The sequence below is a fragment of the Pantherophis guttatus genome, chromosome 6, assembly GCF_059756535.1.
Source record: "Pantherophis guttatus breed Tessera chromosome 6, ASM5975653v1, whole genome shotgun sequence".
Classification (NCBI taxonomy): Eukaryota; Metazoa; Chordata; class Lepidosauria; order Squamata; family Colubridae; genus Pantherophis; species Pantherophis guttatus.
The window spans coordinates 19,459,226-19,478,046 of NC_142068.1; the positions used below are offsets into that span (position 1 = coordinate 19,459,226).

General features: G+C 40.3%; 1 protein-coding gene across 10 annotated transcripts in view; it reads left to right on the forward strand.

Annotated features, from left to right (window-relative positions):
- MECOM (MDS1 and EVI1 complex locus) overlaps positions 1–18,821 on the forward strand; it is a 526,634-nt gene that overhangs the window by 441,913 nt on the left and 65,900 nt on the right. For 7 of the 10 annotated variants that reach the window (XM_034439027.3, XM_034439028.3, XM_034439029.3 and 4 more), the window contains exon 3: positions 13,239–13,373. In XM_034439027.3, the coding sequence (XP_034294918.2) occupies positions 13,239–13,373 (135 nt within the window). Of the gene's footprint in view, positions 1–9,237; positions 10,126–13,238; positions 13,374–18,821 lie in introns of those variants that run through there. The other 3 variants (XM_087872089.1, XM_034439031.3, XM_087872090.1) reach the window with 3 other exon arrangements.

Here is an 18,821-nt window from a genome sequence, read left to right on the forward strand (position 1 = left end):
TCAAAATTTAGTTCATTTTACAAGGGCACGTATTTACGCCAGGTGCAGAATCTTGGGGTCATCTGAGTGCAATTTGTGACCTTCCTATCCAGCTTGCATCAAGGAACATGCGGGAATCTGAGGAAAGCCAGATTCAATTAATGACCACGTGATTCACTTAACAACTGCAGTGTTTCACTGAACCATGGCAAAAAAAAAAAAAGGTTGCAAAATTAGGCAACACTCAATTAATAACCTCCTTGCTCAGCAATGGAAATTCTGGTCTCAATTGTAGTTATAGATCAAGGACTAACGTTTACTGCCTCTGCTTATTGGATTTTTACTTTTATTATCTGAGCAAACCTCGTATGGCAAGTTTGTGTTTATTGTTTGCCTTTATTAAAACACTTATGATCCTTGCATTGTCACAGTTACCAAGAAGGGAGGGAATGAAACCACATACGTTTCATTAAAGAACTGCTATGATTTATCTATTTGCATCAAGTCCTAGGTGCTAAATACATAATGGCAATATTTGCAAGACACCATGTGCATCATTGTTTTGGCATCGTTGCCACTTATGTTCACTTGTGTTTGATTTTGAATGCCATCTTAAGAGTAGCACTACATGCATTAAACGATCCTGAAAGCAGTAAAGCAAAGCAGCTCACACAGCTGCCTGTCCCTGGTTGCCTGTATATTTCTGGGCCCGGACAGATTATATTTCTGCTAGGGCCACCAACAAAGTGATGAAATTCAGCTCAGTCACATACAGGGAGATATTATCTTTTAAGCAGCTGCAAATTCAACTACCGTATTTTTCGGAGTATAAGACACATCTGAGTATAAGACGCACCTACCTTTTTTGGTGAGAAAAAGAAGAAAAAGAAATCTCCCTCTGCCTCTGAGCAATTTTGCCTCGTTACAGCAAACAGCCTGCTTTATTTTCATTTTTGTTTTCAGCATAGCTTGATTAGCACAAGGGAAAAAAAAAATCTGCTCCAGCAATTTATCTCTTTGCAGCAAGAGCCCTGCGCAAAACAGCTGAGAGCAAATCAGCTGAGAGTCGGGAGGCGGATCTAATCAACTTGTGCTAATTAGCCTGTGCTGAAGCTGAAAGGAGCTGTTTTTTCTTGCTGTTTGCTTGCAAAGAGGTAACTGCTGCGAGGCAGAGGCCAAAGGGTGGGGGCCAGTGGGTGAGTGTGGCTACATTTGGTGTATAAGATGCACCTAAATTTTCACCCCCTTTTAGAGGGGAAAAAGGTGCGTCTTATATACTCTGAAAAATATGGTACTTTAATATTTTCTATGCTCAGGCTAACACATTTTGTCAAATATCTTTTTCAAATGCTTTGCACAACTCCATAAATTATTTTAACCACTCTCAACATGTGGTTTTAAAATCTATTTTGGTCTATTACTGAATTACAAATATAAAATAATATTTAGGGAAAAACAAAAGGGCAAATATTATTATTTGAGTACAGTTTATTGGGTCACTTAATTTACATCAGTATTTGCAAGGACTGGATTCTTTAGGTACCTGGAAAAAAAGTTCACAATATGTTTTTTTTTCCCTGAATATTTTCAACTGGAAATATTCATCTTAAAATTTGGAGGTATCACTCATTCTCTTTGCTTTTCCTTCTTTCCTTCTGTCTCTTATGTGACAATACACACTAATTTGAAAAGTGCCAGATGTTTAAAAGAGATATACTGTGTTGTGCGGGGCAATTAAGATATGCAACTTCAGTGTCATTGTATCTATTTTCTGCTTCTACTCATAGGATTCTGATGAAAGCTTTTTACATGTATTTAGGAAGACTTTATATAGAAAATAATTGGGATAACAATTGAACTTGAACTCTTAGCGTATAAATTTGCAACTGCAGAATAATTCCACTGGATATTTACCCAAACAAATCCTGTGCTAGAAATCCTATTTGTGCACATGTATTTTATATCCTTATGAAAACAATGTGCACAATATTTAGATTTTACAAATCTGACCAGTTAATATTTCATTGTTAAAAATTTTGTACCTAGAAAAGAACATTCTTTTTATAAGTATATACAAATGATTTACAACTCTAAGGCTACTGTTAAAAGATTTCTGCTTCAAGTCACTTTTCTGTTTACAGGAACAATGAATTTAACAAAACAAATCATTTTTAAATAATTCTGTTTCTTGGGCAAAGTCTTTCTTTTAAGGAAGCAAAATATATTTTCAAAAATGCTTTTGGGGGCTTTCATGCCTGTATTATTATTATTTTAACTCCTTATTTATAGTCTTGTTTGTTGGACAAAGACTTTTTTTAAAGGAAACAAAAATATATTTTCAAAAATGTCATTTGAGGCTTTCATGCCTGTATTGTTATTATTAACTCTTATTTTTAGCTAAAAGCAAAAGAGAAAATGTTATCTTCTAAACAAATAATTGTTTTGCCTCTGAGTATTGTGCGGAAGTATCATTGTTTTTCTTTAAAGAAAAACACACACACAAAAAATTAACTGATCCAAATCTCAATTCTCATATCCCACATCGATAATTTGCATTTAATTAAATCCAAGAAACAAGGTAGTTGGCAACAGAGCATCAAGGGATCTGCTACTTACTAGCATATCAGATGCCTGGACAATAATGGGGTGCTAATTTTGAAAGCCTACACCACTGTCCTGGAAAAAAAAAAGATATTGCAGAAAATCAAGCCTCCAGCACTCCTGGCCAAGCTCAGACTGACCCCGGCAAATGAAAATAATCAAAAGTAATTAGAAGCGTGCTGGATTACTCCTCAGAGATCTAAGCGAGAGAATAAACATGCCGAAGTCCTTCGAGCCACTGCAAAGGGCCCATGTCTGAGCTGTTAGGTGCCCTGACCTTGTCCACATAAAGATGTGATTTATGAAGTGCAGGGCAGAGCAGCAGGGGCTTCTGTCTTCTTCAGAAGAACCAAATTATTGAGGTGGAGATTAACATGCTTTCAGTCGGGCGCATTTCCAGACCGGGGGAGATTTTTAAAAAAAATTATTATTATTATTTACGCCCCCCCCCCCAAAAAGAAAAAAGCCCTTTAATTTCTTTTGCTTCCCTTCTCTCTTTGGGATGAACAGCAAAAAGAATCAACTCCAGTTTTATAAGTAAGTTAGCATTCCTTAAAGAGTAGAGTTAGGGGTGCAAACAGAGATATAATAAGAACTAAATATGGAACGGAATATTGATCTCGCATTTTGTTAAACGGTTTTGCTTTTTTTTAATCTTACCTGAATGAATTTCTTATAAGCACAATAAAACTGGCAAATGAGCTAATGTTTTTAAAAATTAGATCATATGTTTTTAATTAATAACTTTGAAAAAGTGAAAGGTCATGAAATCTCTCTCTCTCTCTCTCTCTCTCTCTCTCTCTCTCTCTCTCTCTCTCTCTCTCTCTCTTTTCTTATAAACTTGGCTTATTAACCAGCTGTGCAGAAAAGGCAGCAAATATATGCTACTGATCCAAAGACGTATTTTTAAAAAGAAATAATTATGCCATTAGCTTCTTGTCTGTTCCCCCCTCACCCCCTCCCCTGCCTGCATCCTTTCCCCCTTTTAGCACTGTCTCTCGCAGAGCTGCTGCCCTCCCCAGGAAGCCTATTAGCAGTGGACAGTTATTTTGTCTTACTTTCCCTGCCTTCTTTTCTTTTCTTCTTTTTTCTTTTCTTTTAACGATGTGCTGGAATGTGCTGTTTCCATAGGGTCTCCATTAGAGGAACTTTTACTTTGGGGACAGCCCTGGAGTTTAAAAGCTTAAAAGAGGCATCAGTTTACACTCTGGTGGGAATAGCTACCAGACTGCTGTACTTATGTCTCACTGCCACTATTATGGAGGCTTATTTTAAATAAACAGTTGCTTAAAAAACTCTAGGAGTTATAGCCACTAGCTTTTGTGAGAAATGGTGGCACTCTGGACAAATCACAGATAAAGAAGAATTTGAGGGTGGGTTTCTATCTTGTTTTTGAAGCAGAAAGGAAACTTGAGTAATACAAGGCATTTCTTTGCAGCTTTTATTTAGGAGATCAGAGTACAATCAATAACATGAGCCCCTTTTATCTTATATATTGCCAGTTCTCTATATTATGTGCTAAAAGACTTACCTGAAAGTAAAATCAGTTTTCTCCCAGGTATTCCTTGGACATTTTTGAGAGAGAGACTGGGCCTAAAAAAGTGTTTTCCTCTCATTCCATATAATCCACCTTGAGTTATTTGTAAAATAATAATGGTGAAATACAAATAATTGAGGAACTCCCCAATTCTAATTGCAATACTATGCAGTTCCCTAGTAATAAGACTTCTCTATATGTCCAGGGGTCAGCACATCTATAGTGCAGTTTGATGTCCATGTTTTTCTGGTATTGTTGGGATTATTTTTCCCATTGGGAAAAAGAGGGGAGCTTTGGACCAGCAACAGAGAATGGGGAAGGTGGGGAATACAAGGAGTAAGTAATGGCTACCATCTTCTTAACAAGTATCCACAAACACAGACAAGAGAAATAATCAGTTGGGGTCCCAAAGGTGTTTTTTTTTCCCAAGAGGCAACTGGACTTTCTGAAGAAGCTTCTTGGATGAAAGAGAAACGTCCTCAAAGAAAAATCAGAAAGTCCAGTTGCCTCTTGAGAAAAATGCAACTTTGGGACAACAGTGACCTGGATGATTGAGAATATCCATAGGCAATCAGTTGGTGTGCTATATCACGTTACTCATAAATGTGCTGCTCTTGGATGATCGATGATGATGATAATGATTTGAGTGATGTCACATTATGTATCTCCTGCCAATCTCTTCCACTTCTCATGTGCTGGCATTGGCTAGAGTGATGATAGCCACCACTGCTCTTTACTGGATTTAGACAGATTATATTGCAAGATGATGTCTGCAGTTGGAGCCTCGTCTTTGTTTAACACAACCACTTAATTTCCATTTTACTATAAAGTTAATAATACTGAACAGTTTATTATCACGGAGGCAAAAAGTAAGTTTGCTGCCTTGAGTTATATATAAAAAGGTGGGATAAAAATCTAATAGAAACAATTAATACATTTTCTGAACTTGCTCATGCCTGGGATCCTAATGTCACCTAATAGGTTTATACAATTTATTAAACCACATGCACTGAATAACCCTAACCTATGTTAAAGATAGTCAAGTAGCACTGAATGCATCTGGTAGGTCTTTAATGCATCTATAGCATCTCTCTCTCTGGCATTGTCTCCTCAGCATTAAAATATCCTCAAATATTTTGCAAGATATATAGTTGCCAAACAGCCTTCTGGTGGAAGCTGAGATATGCATTGTCAAATATCTCTATCCCCTAAATGAAGAATATTATGAACAGTCTATTGTGTGGAATTGCAAAATTGTTGGATTATAAATCCCCACACACACTTTTCCAGGGTCATATGAGCCTATTCGTTAGGCCTAGCCCTTTTCTCTGCCCTAAGGTTAAAAGCACTGTTTCTCAATTTTCACATGTTTAAAATGTATGTACTTCGACTCCCAGAATTCCCCAGCCAGCCATCTGGCTGAGGAATTATGGGAGTTGAAGTCCAGACATCTTATAGTTGCAAGGTTAAGAAACATTGCCTTAAAGTAATCCACCATCCACCTATTTACAATGTTTCCAAGAGATATCGAAGTATTTCTAATTTCAAAATCTGGAGGCAGAAGTTAATCCAATTGACCATCATGGAGTAATGAAGTCTTACATATACAAGAAATAGTGTTATAATATGTGCCGTGGATGTTTGTATTTTTAATACCACTGAAGTTTACAACAGACACTAGTATATGGATAGCTGATTGGTCTTTCATATAGAAGTGTTGAGATCTACAAAGTCTGGATTTCAGATTTTATGAATTCAATCATGTTGGGAATAGTGACTGTCCTATTTTCATTCTATGTTTTTCACAGGTTTGGGTAGGTAGTTCTTCTTTATTCTGGGCATGGTTGTATTGTTAGCATTTTCTGAGATGTCTGCCTACTTTTGAGGAGTAGATGTTAGGTATACAGTAAAAACATGTGCAGAAGAGATGATCATTTTATGCTATTTTATTTCCCAGACTTCTTGAGTGCTACTGAAAACAAAAAGGATAAAAACTCTATGCCCACATAGACTTGGCATTCTTCAGACAAATTGCCCAAACAGCTTCAATTATTCTTGGCCAGTACAGCCTGTATTTGCTGGGGATAACTGGAATTGTAGTCCAAGTACTGTGAAGGGAACGACATAGAGAAATTGCTGGGGATAACTGGATGTGTAGTCCATAAGCACTATTAAGGGACACTGTGGAGTGTCCCTCTGACCTCCAGTCCGTGTCCTCCTTGCAAGCAGCCGGGAGTAAAGCTCCCCTTGTTTGAACTGGGTTTCGACTGCACTTTTGGGCGACCCCAGCAGCGCTCAGCGCTTCGGCTGCGAGGTTTGGCCGAAAAGGCAAAAGGCCGATTGAAGACCAGCCCGCAACGCCATCTACCGGCCAGGAGCCGCCATTGCTCTTTCTTGGCGTCTCGCCTTTCCAATCCGGGGACGAAAATCGGTGCCAGGGATTCCGCGCGGTTGCTCGCCCGGGTATCGCGGGGCAAACACCGCCGGAGCCTTTTTCTTTGCACCCGAGGCTTTTTCTTTCTTGGCCGCTTCCTCCTCCTCCTCCTCCTTGTTACGCGGCGAAAGTGCTTCTACGCGGGGCTCAACCCAAACGGCGGCGGCAGAGGGGGCGGGCTGGAAGGTGTGTGAACTTCGGCGTCGCCCGGCTTAGAAAAGGAACCTCGGCTCTGGTCCGCGTTTGGGGGCTCTGGAGCCATCAGTTTCCCAGATTACTTGTATTTAATACACAATGCATCATAAAGCAAATCCCTCATTCTGACAGGGAGAAAATAGAACAGCTCAGAGCTCGAACTGCTCCAATTTATGGCTAAATTAGAAAAAAGAAAAAGAAAAAAAGGAGAGAGAACGAGGCATCCAAAGTGGCAAGAAATCGAAAGAGGGGAGGCGGGGGTCTGTAGAAACCTCCCAAACTTCAACTCCGTTGGAAAGGGCCCAAAGGGGATTTTGTTTTTGGTTTTGTTTTTAAATTATCTCGGGTTAGTCACCGAGGTATCTCTTCCCACCCCACGCCTTCCTTCCGCCCTTGGCGAGTGGGCCACTTCTCTTGGCCTCCCCTTTCGGAACAATGGGCATTCTCCAAAATAACCGTTCAGTGTCACCGATAACAGGCCGCTCAGACGAATTAATCAGCATCTTTTGTCACTTGTGCCACTGGCCCCTGGTGACCTGCCCTCTCCCCTTCCCTTCCCTCCCACCCCCGACATTCCCTAGCTGCTTCGGGCCCTATCCACCATCATTTCTCCAGCTGTTGAAGGCTCTGGTCCTCCACATTTGAAGGTTCGCTAAGAAATTAGCCGAGCAGCCTTAAAGCAAAGGTCAAAAAAAGATCAGTGGGGTGGCGCACAGAGCCGAACCCCCAAATCCTCCCCTATATTTGTTGGCATCCATATTGAGTGGCACACACTCAAGCCCTGTAACTTTCTCACGGCCTCCCTTCCAACGCGAGGCTCCTCGCATGATCTGAATGGATGCCCGCGCGCGTGTAAAATTCCAAAGCAACTCCCCATTTATTGTTAACGCTTCTGAATTTGGATGGCATTTGGATGGCAGTCATCGCTAAATTCAGTTCGTTGGGAATCGTTCTACTTTGTTCTGTGACCAGAACAAAGCCCAGTTTGCAGTCCCACTAGCTCGGTTAAACAGGGGGAAAGAGACAAGTGTCGCGAATAGAGAGCCGAAGAACGCCTGTGAGAGAGGGTGAAGTTGTTAATCCGAAATCCAGGACTCTCTTCTGTCTGGGTTTTTTACTTTTCTTTCTTTTTTCTTTTTTTTTATAACATGAAATGCTGGCTTAATGCGCCTGTATTCTGCAAAGAACGGCAGCAGCAAAACTTGGTGATCGCCTACGTCTCAAGAAAAGTCGACAATTTGCTTCGTATGTTTTTTATAGGCTTCCATATGTTTATACGAAAAGCTGAATGATAATTTTGCACCGACGGTTTTTAAAGATCTGTCCAGCCAACCCGCCTAAAAATGCCGCTGCGCTTTTTCGCTCGAAAGCTCTAAATGTCAAAATTCCTGTAGTTTACGAAGTGAAAGAGACAGAGTGAAAAAGTGTCAAATATAAGCCTTTGCAAAGGCTACTGGTGTCATTAACAGTCTTTAAAGAGACGGGCGCGGATCGCTTGCCTTAAATGCGCCTTCCGTCGCCAGCGGTTCCATTTGCCAAGTTTTTGCTATTGGTTTAGTCGAAAGCCGCCAAAAACCCGCGGCAATAAAAGCAGCCCCAGATACCAGCGGCTGCAAATTCACCTCCTTGCCTCCTCGCTTATAACCGAGGCTGCCCGTTCGAAAACTCAACTTAAAGCGCGGCCGGCGTGCGTAAAACTCGCCTTAAATCAACATAGCGAGGCAGAGCGCTGCACTTTCTTAGACGCCACTGGAGCAGAATGAGGGGGGGGGACGATTGGACGTCTCCCGCCCCCCCACTGCCCCCTTTCAGCCTTCCCTGCAATTAAATAAAAAAAAAGGTCGAGGGAGGGCTTGCCCCCCACCCCTTAAAGCTCCCCCCCCCACCCCGAATCCCAGCCAAGGCAGATCTCCCTATTGGCCGCCAGTGACCTGGATGGGACTGACACGTTTCCCGGGGCCGAGCGCATCCGTAATCAGTCTGCCGGGCGAGGGCTTCTGCCTGGGCGACCTTTTTGTGACCTCTCTCGCCAGAGGAGGCGGCTGTCACTTTAAAAATTGACTGAAAGAGGAGCCTCTGTCTGGCTTCCGAGCGGCCGCGGAGGCGACGAGGTGGGGAAGGGAAAAGAGATACCTCTTCTGGGGCTCACCCGCTCCTCGTCAACTCCCCCCCTCCACCCCAGCCTGCTCCTTTCTCTCCCTCAGCAACTTCTGCTTCAAGAGGCAACTCGCGGGGCAAAGACGCCCCTCGGCCGGCGAGAGAAGAAGAGGGGGGAGGGGAGGAAGGAGAGGGGGGGCTGTCCCCAGAGCTCTTCGGAAGCGGGGCGCAGCGCGGGGAGGAGACACCCGGGGACTTTCCCCCTCCTCCTCCCCCTCCTCCACCTCCTCCCCCTTTTCTCCCTGGCTCACACGCTTTTTCTCCTCCCTTGTGATCAAGCGGCGGCGGCGGCGGCGAAGTGAAAAGGAAGTTATTTTTTCCCCTCCTCGCGCGGGGGCGCGCGCGCGGGCGCGCCGCCGCACGCACGCGCCCTCCCTCCGCCTGGGTAACTTTTCTCTCAACTCCACTCAGATCCAACCTCCCCCCTCACCCCACCTCGCGCGCGCGCACCCACAGCCACCCACTTCAGAGGCTCGTCCGTCCGTCCGTCCCGTTCCTCTCCCCCCACCCCCCCCACCCCAGCCTCGCTCCCCACCCCTTCCGCGCGCTCAGCCAGCCAGCCAGAGGGCACGCCGGGCGAAGGGAAGAAATTAACACGCCGGCTCGGAATCAATGGGGACAATTAAAGCGATCGCCGCGCGTCTTCTCGACCCCGCGCCTGCCCGCCACCGACAGCCCCCTGCCTGAGACTCGCTTTCTCGGCGAAGAACTCGGGGTGTCCTCCCCCCCCAATTCTCCGCAACGTTTCCTCCCCCCCTTTTTTTTTCCTCCACGCCCGACGCCGGCCGAGGACCCTGAGAAGTTTTCAAGCGAGGCGAAGAAAGTCTCTCCCTCAACAACTCTCCCCCCCCACCCAAGAGTCCGTAGCCCGCCCCAAATGCCGGAGAAGGAATTCGAGCACTTCAGGAAGCCGAGCCGGCGGGACTGCGCCGGGTTTCCTAGACGCCTTTCTTTGGCCAGCGAGGACTGCGAAAGCTCCTAGGAAGAAGGGAGGGCGCATAAAGGCAGCTGGGGGGGGGGGGAGAGAGAGAGGAATCTCCTCGGGAGACTTTGCTGACAGCTGTTTGAAGGATTGATTGGCGTTATTATTATTATTGTTTTTTATTTTGCAATCCTCCCTCCCCCCCCTTCTCTCCAACGCCTCGCCCCCTCCCCCTTTCCGAGGAAAGGAAGGATTTTTGGGGGAGAAACGTCGGACCTGCTGCGATCTGAGCTGGGCAAGGTAAGACGATCGCACGCGCCGTCTCCTCAGGAGGAGAAGAAGAAGAAGAAGGAGCGCGCGCGGGGTGGAGTGGGGGGCGGTGTTGTTTCCACGAGGCCAGGACAACTTTCGCTCTCTTCCTCCTCCTCCCACCGTCCGGTTTGTGGGGTTTCTCTCCCCCAAAAAATGTCACCCCAAAGCCTAAGATAAGAACTTTGTTTCTTTTCCTCCTCCGCTGCTTCCCCCCCCCCCATAACGCTCGATCCTGCAGCCTGTTGTCATCTGTCTCTGGGGCCAAAAAAGGCTTCGAAGGTTGCGGGGGGGGGGGAGAAGCCAGAGCGAGAGGCGTGGGGCGGGAAAAAGGGTGGGAGGTAGATGTGACGCCTGTCCATCTCCCCCGCATCTCGGTTCTTGCTTAAGGAAGCCCACGCGGAAAATTAGGGAACAGGTAAAAAAACCTCTAATGTGGGATCCGAATTCCTCGAGCCACCGGGAAACGCGACCGTACTATACTGCAGGTTGGAAGCCAAGCGGTGGATTGCATTGATTCGGTGAAAAGTTAAAAAGAATTAAAGGGCGCGCGGTTCTTGGAGCGGTTTTTTTCTTCTCGGGCTTTGTTTTTGGTTTTGTTTTTGGTGTTTTTTTTTTGCTTCTAAATGTGTTTTGGGGAGAAAGTTTGGCAGTTCTGATTGATTTAATCCACTGGGCAAGAAGGCTTCTCTTGATCTTTTGAAATAAAGAACTTGAATTAAGTATAGGGTATGCCACGCATGAATGAAGGAAAGAAAGAAAGAAAGAGAAAGGAAATAATCAATCAGTGGCATTAGGCGGAGTAGGGGAAAGGCAGAGAAAGTGAACGGTCGCGACTGAAGCAGTTTTACTTTTTTTTTTTCCCTACCAAAAAGGCACCAGTTTGTTCAAATGCAGCAACTGGAAGGGAGGGGGGGGAAAGGAGCAAACCAACCCCCAAACCCTGCTCTTGAACTTTAGGCATTGGTTGCTGGATTCATGCTTCAGAAATAGTTGAGTTGAAGACGTCTAAATGAAAAATGTTATTCAAGGTGTGGGATTAGAAGGCTTTTCAGCGTGTCCTCCTTTTCGCTGCCTAGATTTCTCTTGATTCATACAACTTCTGAACCTTGAATGGAAATTTGAAAAGTGTGGCATCTCTGAAAAGTGGGATGGGGTGGGGACAATTCAGAGAGTGTCCTTAAGGAAAAGGATAAGTGCTTGAAAGGCGGCATAACTCATCTATCCATTCTCAATACACTCCTGCCCAATTCTTCCTGGGCGTCAGGAAGAGGCCCAGATAAATCTGGATTGGCCTCCTGCATCAAGTTTTTTTCTATATGTGTGCAAATATCCCTCTGTCCTGTGTCCACAAGCCATTTCTCTGAACACAAGGAAGCTGATTTGAAGCACACTGGTTTGTTCCTTGGGCATCCTCACCCAAAGAACTGATTTTTATTTTATTTTGACTTTGCTTCATTTTGTTTATTGGTTGCCTCCCTAATGATCCAGCCAAAGTCTCAGGGGACTTGATGAGGTTAGTGGGGTTTCTTCTGGAGGGAGGTGGAAGTAATTTGCTCTGGAAGCTGAAAGCTCAACTTTTCTTTCTGTGTGCAGTGGAGGCGCTGGGCCAAATGCACAAAGCCCCATGTGTAAAAAGATTCCAAGGCTTAATTCTTCCCCTGAAATTGACTTTGAAGTGGGTTTTCACCCCTGGCAGGCCCCTCTTTTCGGGGCATGCATTAAACATTAAAAATTGGTGGCACCCTTGTTGGTTTAAGTGCCTGCTGCTTAACAAAACATACAAGAGGCACTTTCTTAGTGCTCCGTTGCCTTGTGCCCTGGGCCTTTGTGCCTCTTGAAGTTTTGTGAAGAGTTAATGATCTAAAACTGCTTCTGGGTGATTACCTGAACTCTTGGTGAAAAAATGCTTTCGGGCTAGGAACATATTGCCCTCCAATTTTTTACTTTAACCTCAGGTGAGCCAGAATAACGTAGCTTTATCCACTAGGTTCGTTTAATTGCTGAATTGGAGCTAGGACCTGAGATTGGACCTATTCTTTCAGAGGAAACTTAATTTAGGATTTCATTAGATGAGATGACAAATGGTACCAGGATTCTTAAGACATACAGTTCAAAAACAAGAATTGCTATAAATCTAAACATCCGTTTTACATTTCAGTCTTTGCACAATTTCGACCCTTCTACACTTTCTCATAAGTCTACTTTGATTTGGATTTTGGCTATGTTTTGTTGTTATTGATAGTGGTGGTAGTTTTGTTTCGTTTTTGCAATTTTACCATGGGATTTTTGTTTAAAATCCAACATGGAAAATCTTGAGTCTTAAATGTACATTTTGACATTCTTAGCTGAAATCTCAGATGAGGCCTTTAGACAGGCAAATTGTGATGTTGCATTATAATATTTAGGCTTTTATCATAATATTCTTATGGTGTATTACTTCTAACATAACTTGTAGCAATCACATTAAGTTTGCAAATTTTTCGTCTGAATCAATTTAAGGGCATATGCCAAAAGCAGCTACATTCTGTACAAGTGTTTACACTTCACTGTATTTATTTTCTTTGGTGTGGTATAAAAGGGCCCCTGTTATTAGGCAATTCTTGCAGTTTTATCCCTTGACTGGGTATTACATAAAACTTAAAGAACAATTACTTCTTCTAAACCTAGTCTTTTTCTAACCCATGAAATTATGTATTGGAAAAGATATATTAAATGTAAACTGTTAAGAGGCAACTTACGGATATGACGCTAGCCAATTTTGCATTTGTTTGCCAATAACCAAACCTAACATTTTGTAAAAAGTCAGGTCTATTCATATGAGTTTTCATTAAAGAACTCTTAGGATTTTTCCCACTGCATTTGGATTATAGACAAATATATTGCAAGAGGTATATCTGTGACAGAGTAATTGTTCTTTTAATTACTGGGGCCTATTTACCAGTAATTGTTTTTGTGAAGTCCACTGAAGAAGCATACTTCATTATAAAACACACTTAAGTTCTTTTCTGTTTGTTTATTTGAAGGACTGTGATTTATTTTCAAACTAGCTGAATGAGACCAAAGCAACAACAAAGATGTCTTGTTTTCTATTTTCTCTCTAGATCTTGGATGAACATTACAATGTGAAATTCTGTATTGATGCCAGCCAGCCAGATGTAGGAAATTGGCTAAAGTATATCAAATTTGCTGGATGCTACTATCAGCCTAATCTTGTTGCATGTCAAATAAGTGATCAGGTATGTAGTGAACATTTTCTGAACTTATTTTTAGCAGCTTTCCATGGGAGAAAACAAAATAGCCAATCTCAAGTTGTCGATGTGTGCTAGTGTAATTATTGAATAGAGGTGTGAAGGAGATGAAACAGTTTAAAAGCAAAAGATATGTTTACAAAAGCATTGCTACCCAAGTTAATACACTTTTGGCTACATTTATTTTAAGAATGAAACACGGGATACATATTACTTATACATATGTGAAGTTATCTGCTTTTCTGTGCTTTTAATATTTGCAAATTAATATGTGGTTAACCAGAATATTTAATTTTAATTTTAAATTTTAGAAATATTTGGCACACATCTCTGAAATGTAAACCTTTTTTTTAAAAAAAGAATAACTTTACCAATATGATTCAGATATCTGCTACCTATCAGTTTTGAGGCATTTTTGTTTTGTGGACATGGATAATTTTGCTCTCCATTATTAAACAAAATTGATTTCACTTTTTTCTTGATAATTTAGGCTCGTCAAGCATAATAGGAACTAAAATATAATTATATTTGTTCTTTTTAAATTCTGAGGGATAGGAATTCCTGAGTGGTTTTGTTTTGTTTTGGAATAGTATTTGTCTTTATGTCTTTGCTTCAAATACACAATTTAAACTGGGAATACAAAGTAATTTATAATTTTGCCCTTTTAAAAATTAGTAGGATGAAATATTTGAGGTTGACTCATTTTCTTAAAAATTGTATCGGCATTTTTCATATTAATAAACTACCATTTCTTATAGTGGAAAACAACCTGATCCATTTTTATATTTAAAAAATTGAGTCTACAATTCTCACTATGCATTTCTTAGTACGTGCTTACATACCTGCAAGGCAGTATCAGTGAATTCAATGGAAAATGCTTCTCAATATAGAGAATTGCTCTGTAAATCAGGTGTAGTTTTCACACTTGTTATTTTATTTAATTACCTTTATATAACACGGTAAATAAAATCACAAGTAGGTACAAATCTTCAATAGATAACAGTTCTTGCCAATCAGATCCTTACTATAGTCAGTTTGTTCTTATCTTCTCAGCTGTTTACAGCATCCCACAAATTCACAGGGCAAAATAACATATGCATTCTTTTAAATTTGTGGCCATCTATCTTTTTAAGCAGTGACCTCTTAAGCCTCCCCCTCCACTAAATATGTAGAGGAAGGTTGAACAAACAGAAAAACTGGGCCCTCCCTATCAGTTTTCTTGCCGACCACATGGTTCAAGTAAAGAAGCAATAAAAGGCCATTAGCAAATGAAATATACATTTAGAATGTTGCTGTCTGGTTGGCAAAGAAAAATGATCCGTCCTGAGATTGTGCAGGCAATTCAGAAAGGAAACGGCAGTGTTGTGCTCAATTTATTTTTACCTATAGTAAAGGGTTTAGCTGTGGGGGAAAAAAAGAAGAAGGAAAATATAATAAATAAATCCAAATGGATTTAAGAAGTGGGGGGAGGGGGGAGAATGGCTGGCTTAAGGCCTGCATCTTGATCATGGACTAAAAATAACAAAACATATGGCAGACTGAAGGAGAAACACATCTAGAATATGGAACAGTCGCTCCAGCAGCTTCACCGGGTTGGGAGTGGACACCATGGAACTCATTATTTTTTGATGTTTACATTTTTCACATTTGGTAATGGCATTTGTACTCTTGCCAACAACTCTTTTTTTTTTTTTAAATCGTGTTTATTTTATCTTGTGCCACTTGTAGTTCATATTTAGGTAACTGATCTTTCTTCAGACCTTTAAATAAATAGCTACTTGTTCTTTAGGTAGCATGCAGTGATTAAAAGAAAAAAAAATGACAGTCACGTCACGCAAATCACATGCAGTTAACAATTACACATACATTTAACATGTGACACAAAATATTTCAAACCAACATAGTCATATATTAAACAGATTGGAGGATCCTTTTTTAAGCTAAATGATTGTCCATAACATGAGCTTCTCCTTCTGTTAAGAGACGTCGAGAGTCAGGCAGCATACAGGGTTAATCCATTTTTATTACTGCGTTCCAACTCAAATATGGATGGGAATTTAGTAAACTATCATGAAACGTGCTGTGAATTTGATTTTATACAATGAAATGTCTGCTAAAGCAGCTGAGGGTATTATTTGCCATGTTGTCACTCTCCCCATTCCTCCATAAGGAAGAACGGCTGCCAACTGGTGAATTAGCTCTCCTGATCACTTAATAATATATCTCAAGCAACGGGGGCATTCATTAACTGCTGAGACCAAGCAGGGATACATGATTAGCGGTAACTGTGTTAATGTCTAATTAGCTCAAATTAACCTATAAAATTAGTAGGGAAATACTCTTCTTTACCAGGAATGAAAAGGAGTTATTTATCAGGCCTAATCAATAGTATGAACACTATTTTACTGGACTGAAAGTTGGAGAGACTGTATGGCAAATGTGACTTGTAAGGTGTTGGTGACATGACTTTCAAAATGTGCCTCAAAATCTAGAGGAAAGAAAAGGAAGGAAGGAAGGAAGGAAGAAAAGGGAAAAGGAGGAAGGGAGGGAGGGAGAAAGAAAGAAGGAAGGGAGGGAGGGAGGGAGGGAGGGGGAGGGAAGGAAGGAAGGAAGGAAGGAAGGAAGGAAGGAAGGAAGGAAGGAAGGAAGGAAGGAAAATTTTGTGTTCTGTTTGTGCTTAAACATTACTTTCGGACTTTATTTGTCAAAGTTCTTTGCCACTCTTGTCTGAGATCATATTTCATCACTTTGGATCAACTTTACAAAAGAACAGTATACAAAAATATGTATACTGAAAACAACTCATATTTCATTTGATTGGAAGTAGAGCAGGACTTTTAAGACTGAATGGGGGAGATTCATTCTCCCTTTGCAGTAAAGTTGATCTAGAATTTCCCAGGTCTGTCGTATTATCTCCTGTCATGTCTAATAACTTTTAAAAGAGTGTAATTCAAGATGCTAACAAATAATGAATTCCAAACTCTGTGCAACTGGTTATTGCTGTTTTTCTCTGCATAAAACCCGTGATAGGATATCAGAAATTCTAATAATGTACTTTAAAGGGGTTTTATCAGTTATATTTATATTTTCCAATCTGAAATCAGTTTGGAATTGATAGGCAGTTCAGCAATTTGCTAGAATTTTTCTTTTTCTTTTATTGGATACAGGAAGAAATTTGGCCCATTTGGTTTCGTACCAAGATTTAAGATATGTCTGTGCCTTTCTTTTCAAGATCCTATTGCTGCTAATAGTTTATAACAAATTAATATCTAACAGGAGTTGTAAATCAGTGAGATAATGCAAATGCTTGTGTTTGTATATATATAAATGCATGTTTTAAAAACTAATTGAAGGCAGATATATTATTAGCTAAATTTTGATATTTGGGAAATTATAATATTGAGAACCTGTTTTGTCTGGCATAGTGAGAATGTTCATATATATTGCATTTAAATGTAAGATATCTGCTTCTCCAATGTTAGGGAAACATGGTTATTGAAGTGTACAGGTTTTTATAAGGACATTCAATAATCACCATGCATTTTGCAAGTAGATATCTCTCGTTTATTTATTAAAACAAAACTGTTGCTATCTAGCACGTGAAACAAATACAACGTTGATGTGACAAGCACAAAAGTGCAGATTCAAAAGAACTGATGTTAAGTGAAAAATTGTTTATTAATAAGAAATCTCTGGTACATCTTGAATATATGCATGCTTAATCAGCCTCAGGTTGGAGAAAATCCACTGAATTCCAGAACCGTGCAATTGTAAATGTGCTTACTAGGGAATAATTCTTACCGAATGCAGCAGAAAGAGCCTACTTCTCAGTAAATTGTTAGATGCCATGTAAATGTAACAATGATAGCAACCTCTTTTAAAAAGATATCAGTATGTTTCATCAACATAATCAACAGATGATTAGTTTTTGAAACAGAGGACATTATGTTTTACATATTAAAAACATATGCATTATATATGTACTTAGGCCTGCATTTTGTCGTAAAACAGAGGGTGCATCTTTAGTGCTTATGCCAGAATTAGATTACTTTAGGAACTTTTGTCTGATTTGCATTACAAAAGTCATGTTTTACTATAGCATACTATACTCTGGAAATAAACACAATAATAATTATATATTTATCCAAGCATACAGCATCTACTATATATATAAAAAAATTCAAACAAACTTTCCTAGGCCTTTTAAAATATATAAATATTCATCAAATTTTTTAAAATGTTTTTTATAAGTATACAAGCTCAGCAACAGGGCCTAACTAATTATTTTCATGTTACTGAAGATACACTAAAGTTTAACTTGGTCAATTTACATTGATATCAATTTCCTTTAGAGTTCAGGTCTGTCAAACATTTTTTACATCCAATCTTTTTCAGTGAAGTCCATTAAAAAAAAAAAAAGAAAATTTTCATCCCAAACTTAAATTTTTTTTTTTACCCAGGTGCTAGTGTTTTTGTTGTTATTTAAACTCGTTTATTTCAGTTGATTTAATAACTGCTAACACTGATTTAGGACCTGACAATTCTGCAGTTCTCAAACTGTTTTAACTGTTTTATAGTTTAGACTGAGAACCATTGATATACCTCTTACAAGAATTCAAAAACAGAGAATTGTATATTTAAATATACACAAGAGTTATAAATTTAGAAAGAACTATTATTACATTTTAATTTATAACATATATAAGAAGATGACAAAGTTATGGATGGGCAGTCTTTCTGATAAAGGATGCATTAAGACAGAAGATTCCAATTTTTATAGCCCCTTAAATAAAATAAGATACATTGTACAGTTTTTATTTTTAAATAGTGCTATTGTACTTGCTTAGTGGAGGATAGCTTTTAATGCTTTTCCAGTATTATTCTTATAGAAATTGATACTTTCATTGCTGCTTTTTAAAGTAACTCTCATGGGGTGTAGCAATCAACAGGGGCTCCATGTTTAGAAATCAATAAGAACTTACAGAGATCCACATTCTACTGCTCACTTTCTCAAATTTGTGAGTTTGGCTTTTCCTTGCTGTTCTTGTTTTATACCTTCTATCCTCTGAATAAGAACCGGATGAGGAAATCAAACATGATCTTCCACTTCCTTTTTACTTCCCTGAAAGGTGCTATAAGGACCTAGAGAGGGAATGTGAGCCATAGGATTTACCTTGCCAATAAAATTCTCTTAACTCTGGGACTGACCCTAGAAAATTTAGCTCTACATTGGAGTGTTCATTCTCTTAAATTATTTGGCAGAAATACTGTTTTCTTTGTGTAAAGAAACAGAGTTACAAATGTTCATTGTTTACCAAGCCAAACATGATTTGGAAGAAGAGTAGGTGACACAAAAATTTAAGACTGGAATTGGCTACCAAGTTGCTTCTTCCCTGGTTCTTTGAATTATGCACATATATAGCAATATTTTCTTAA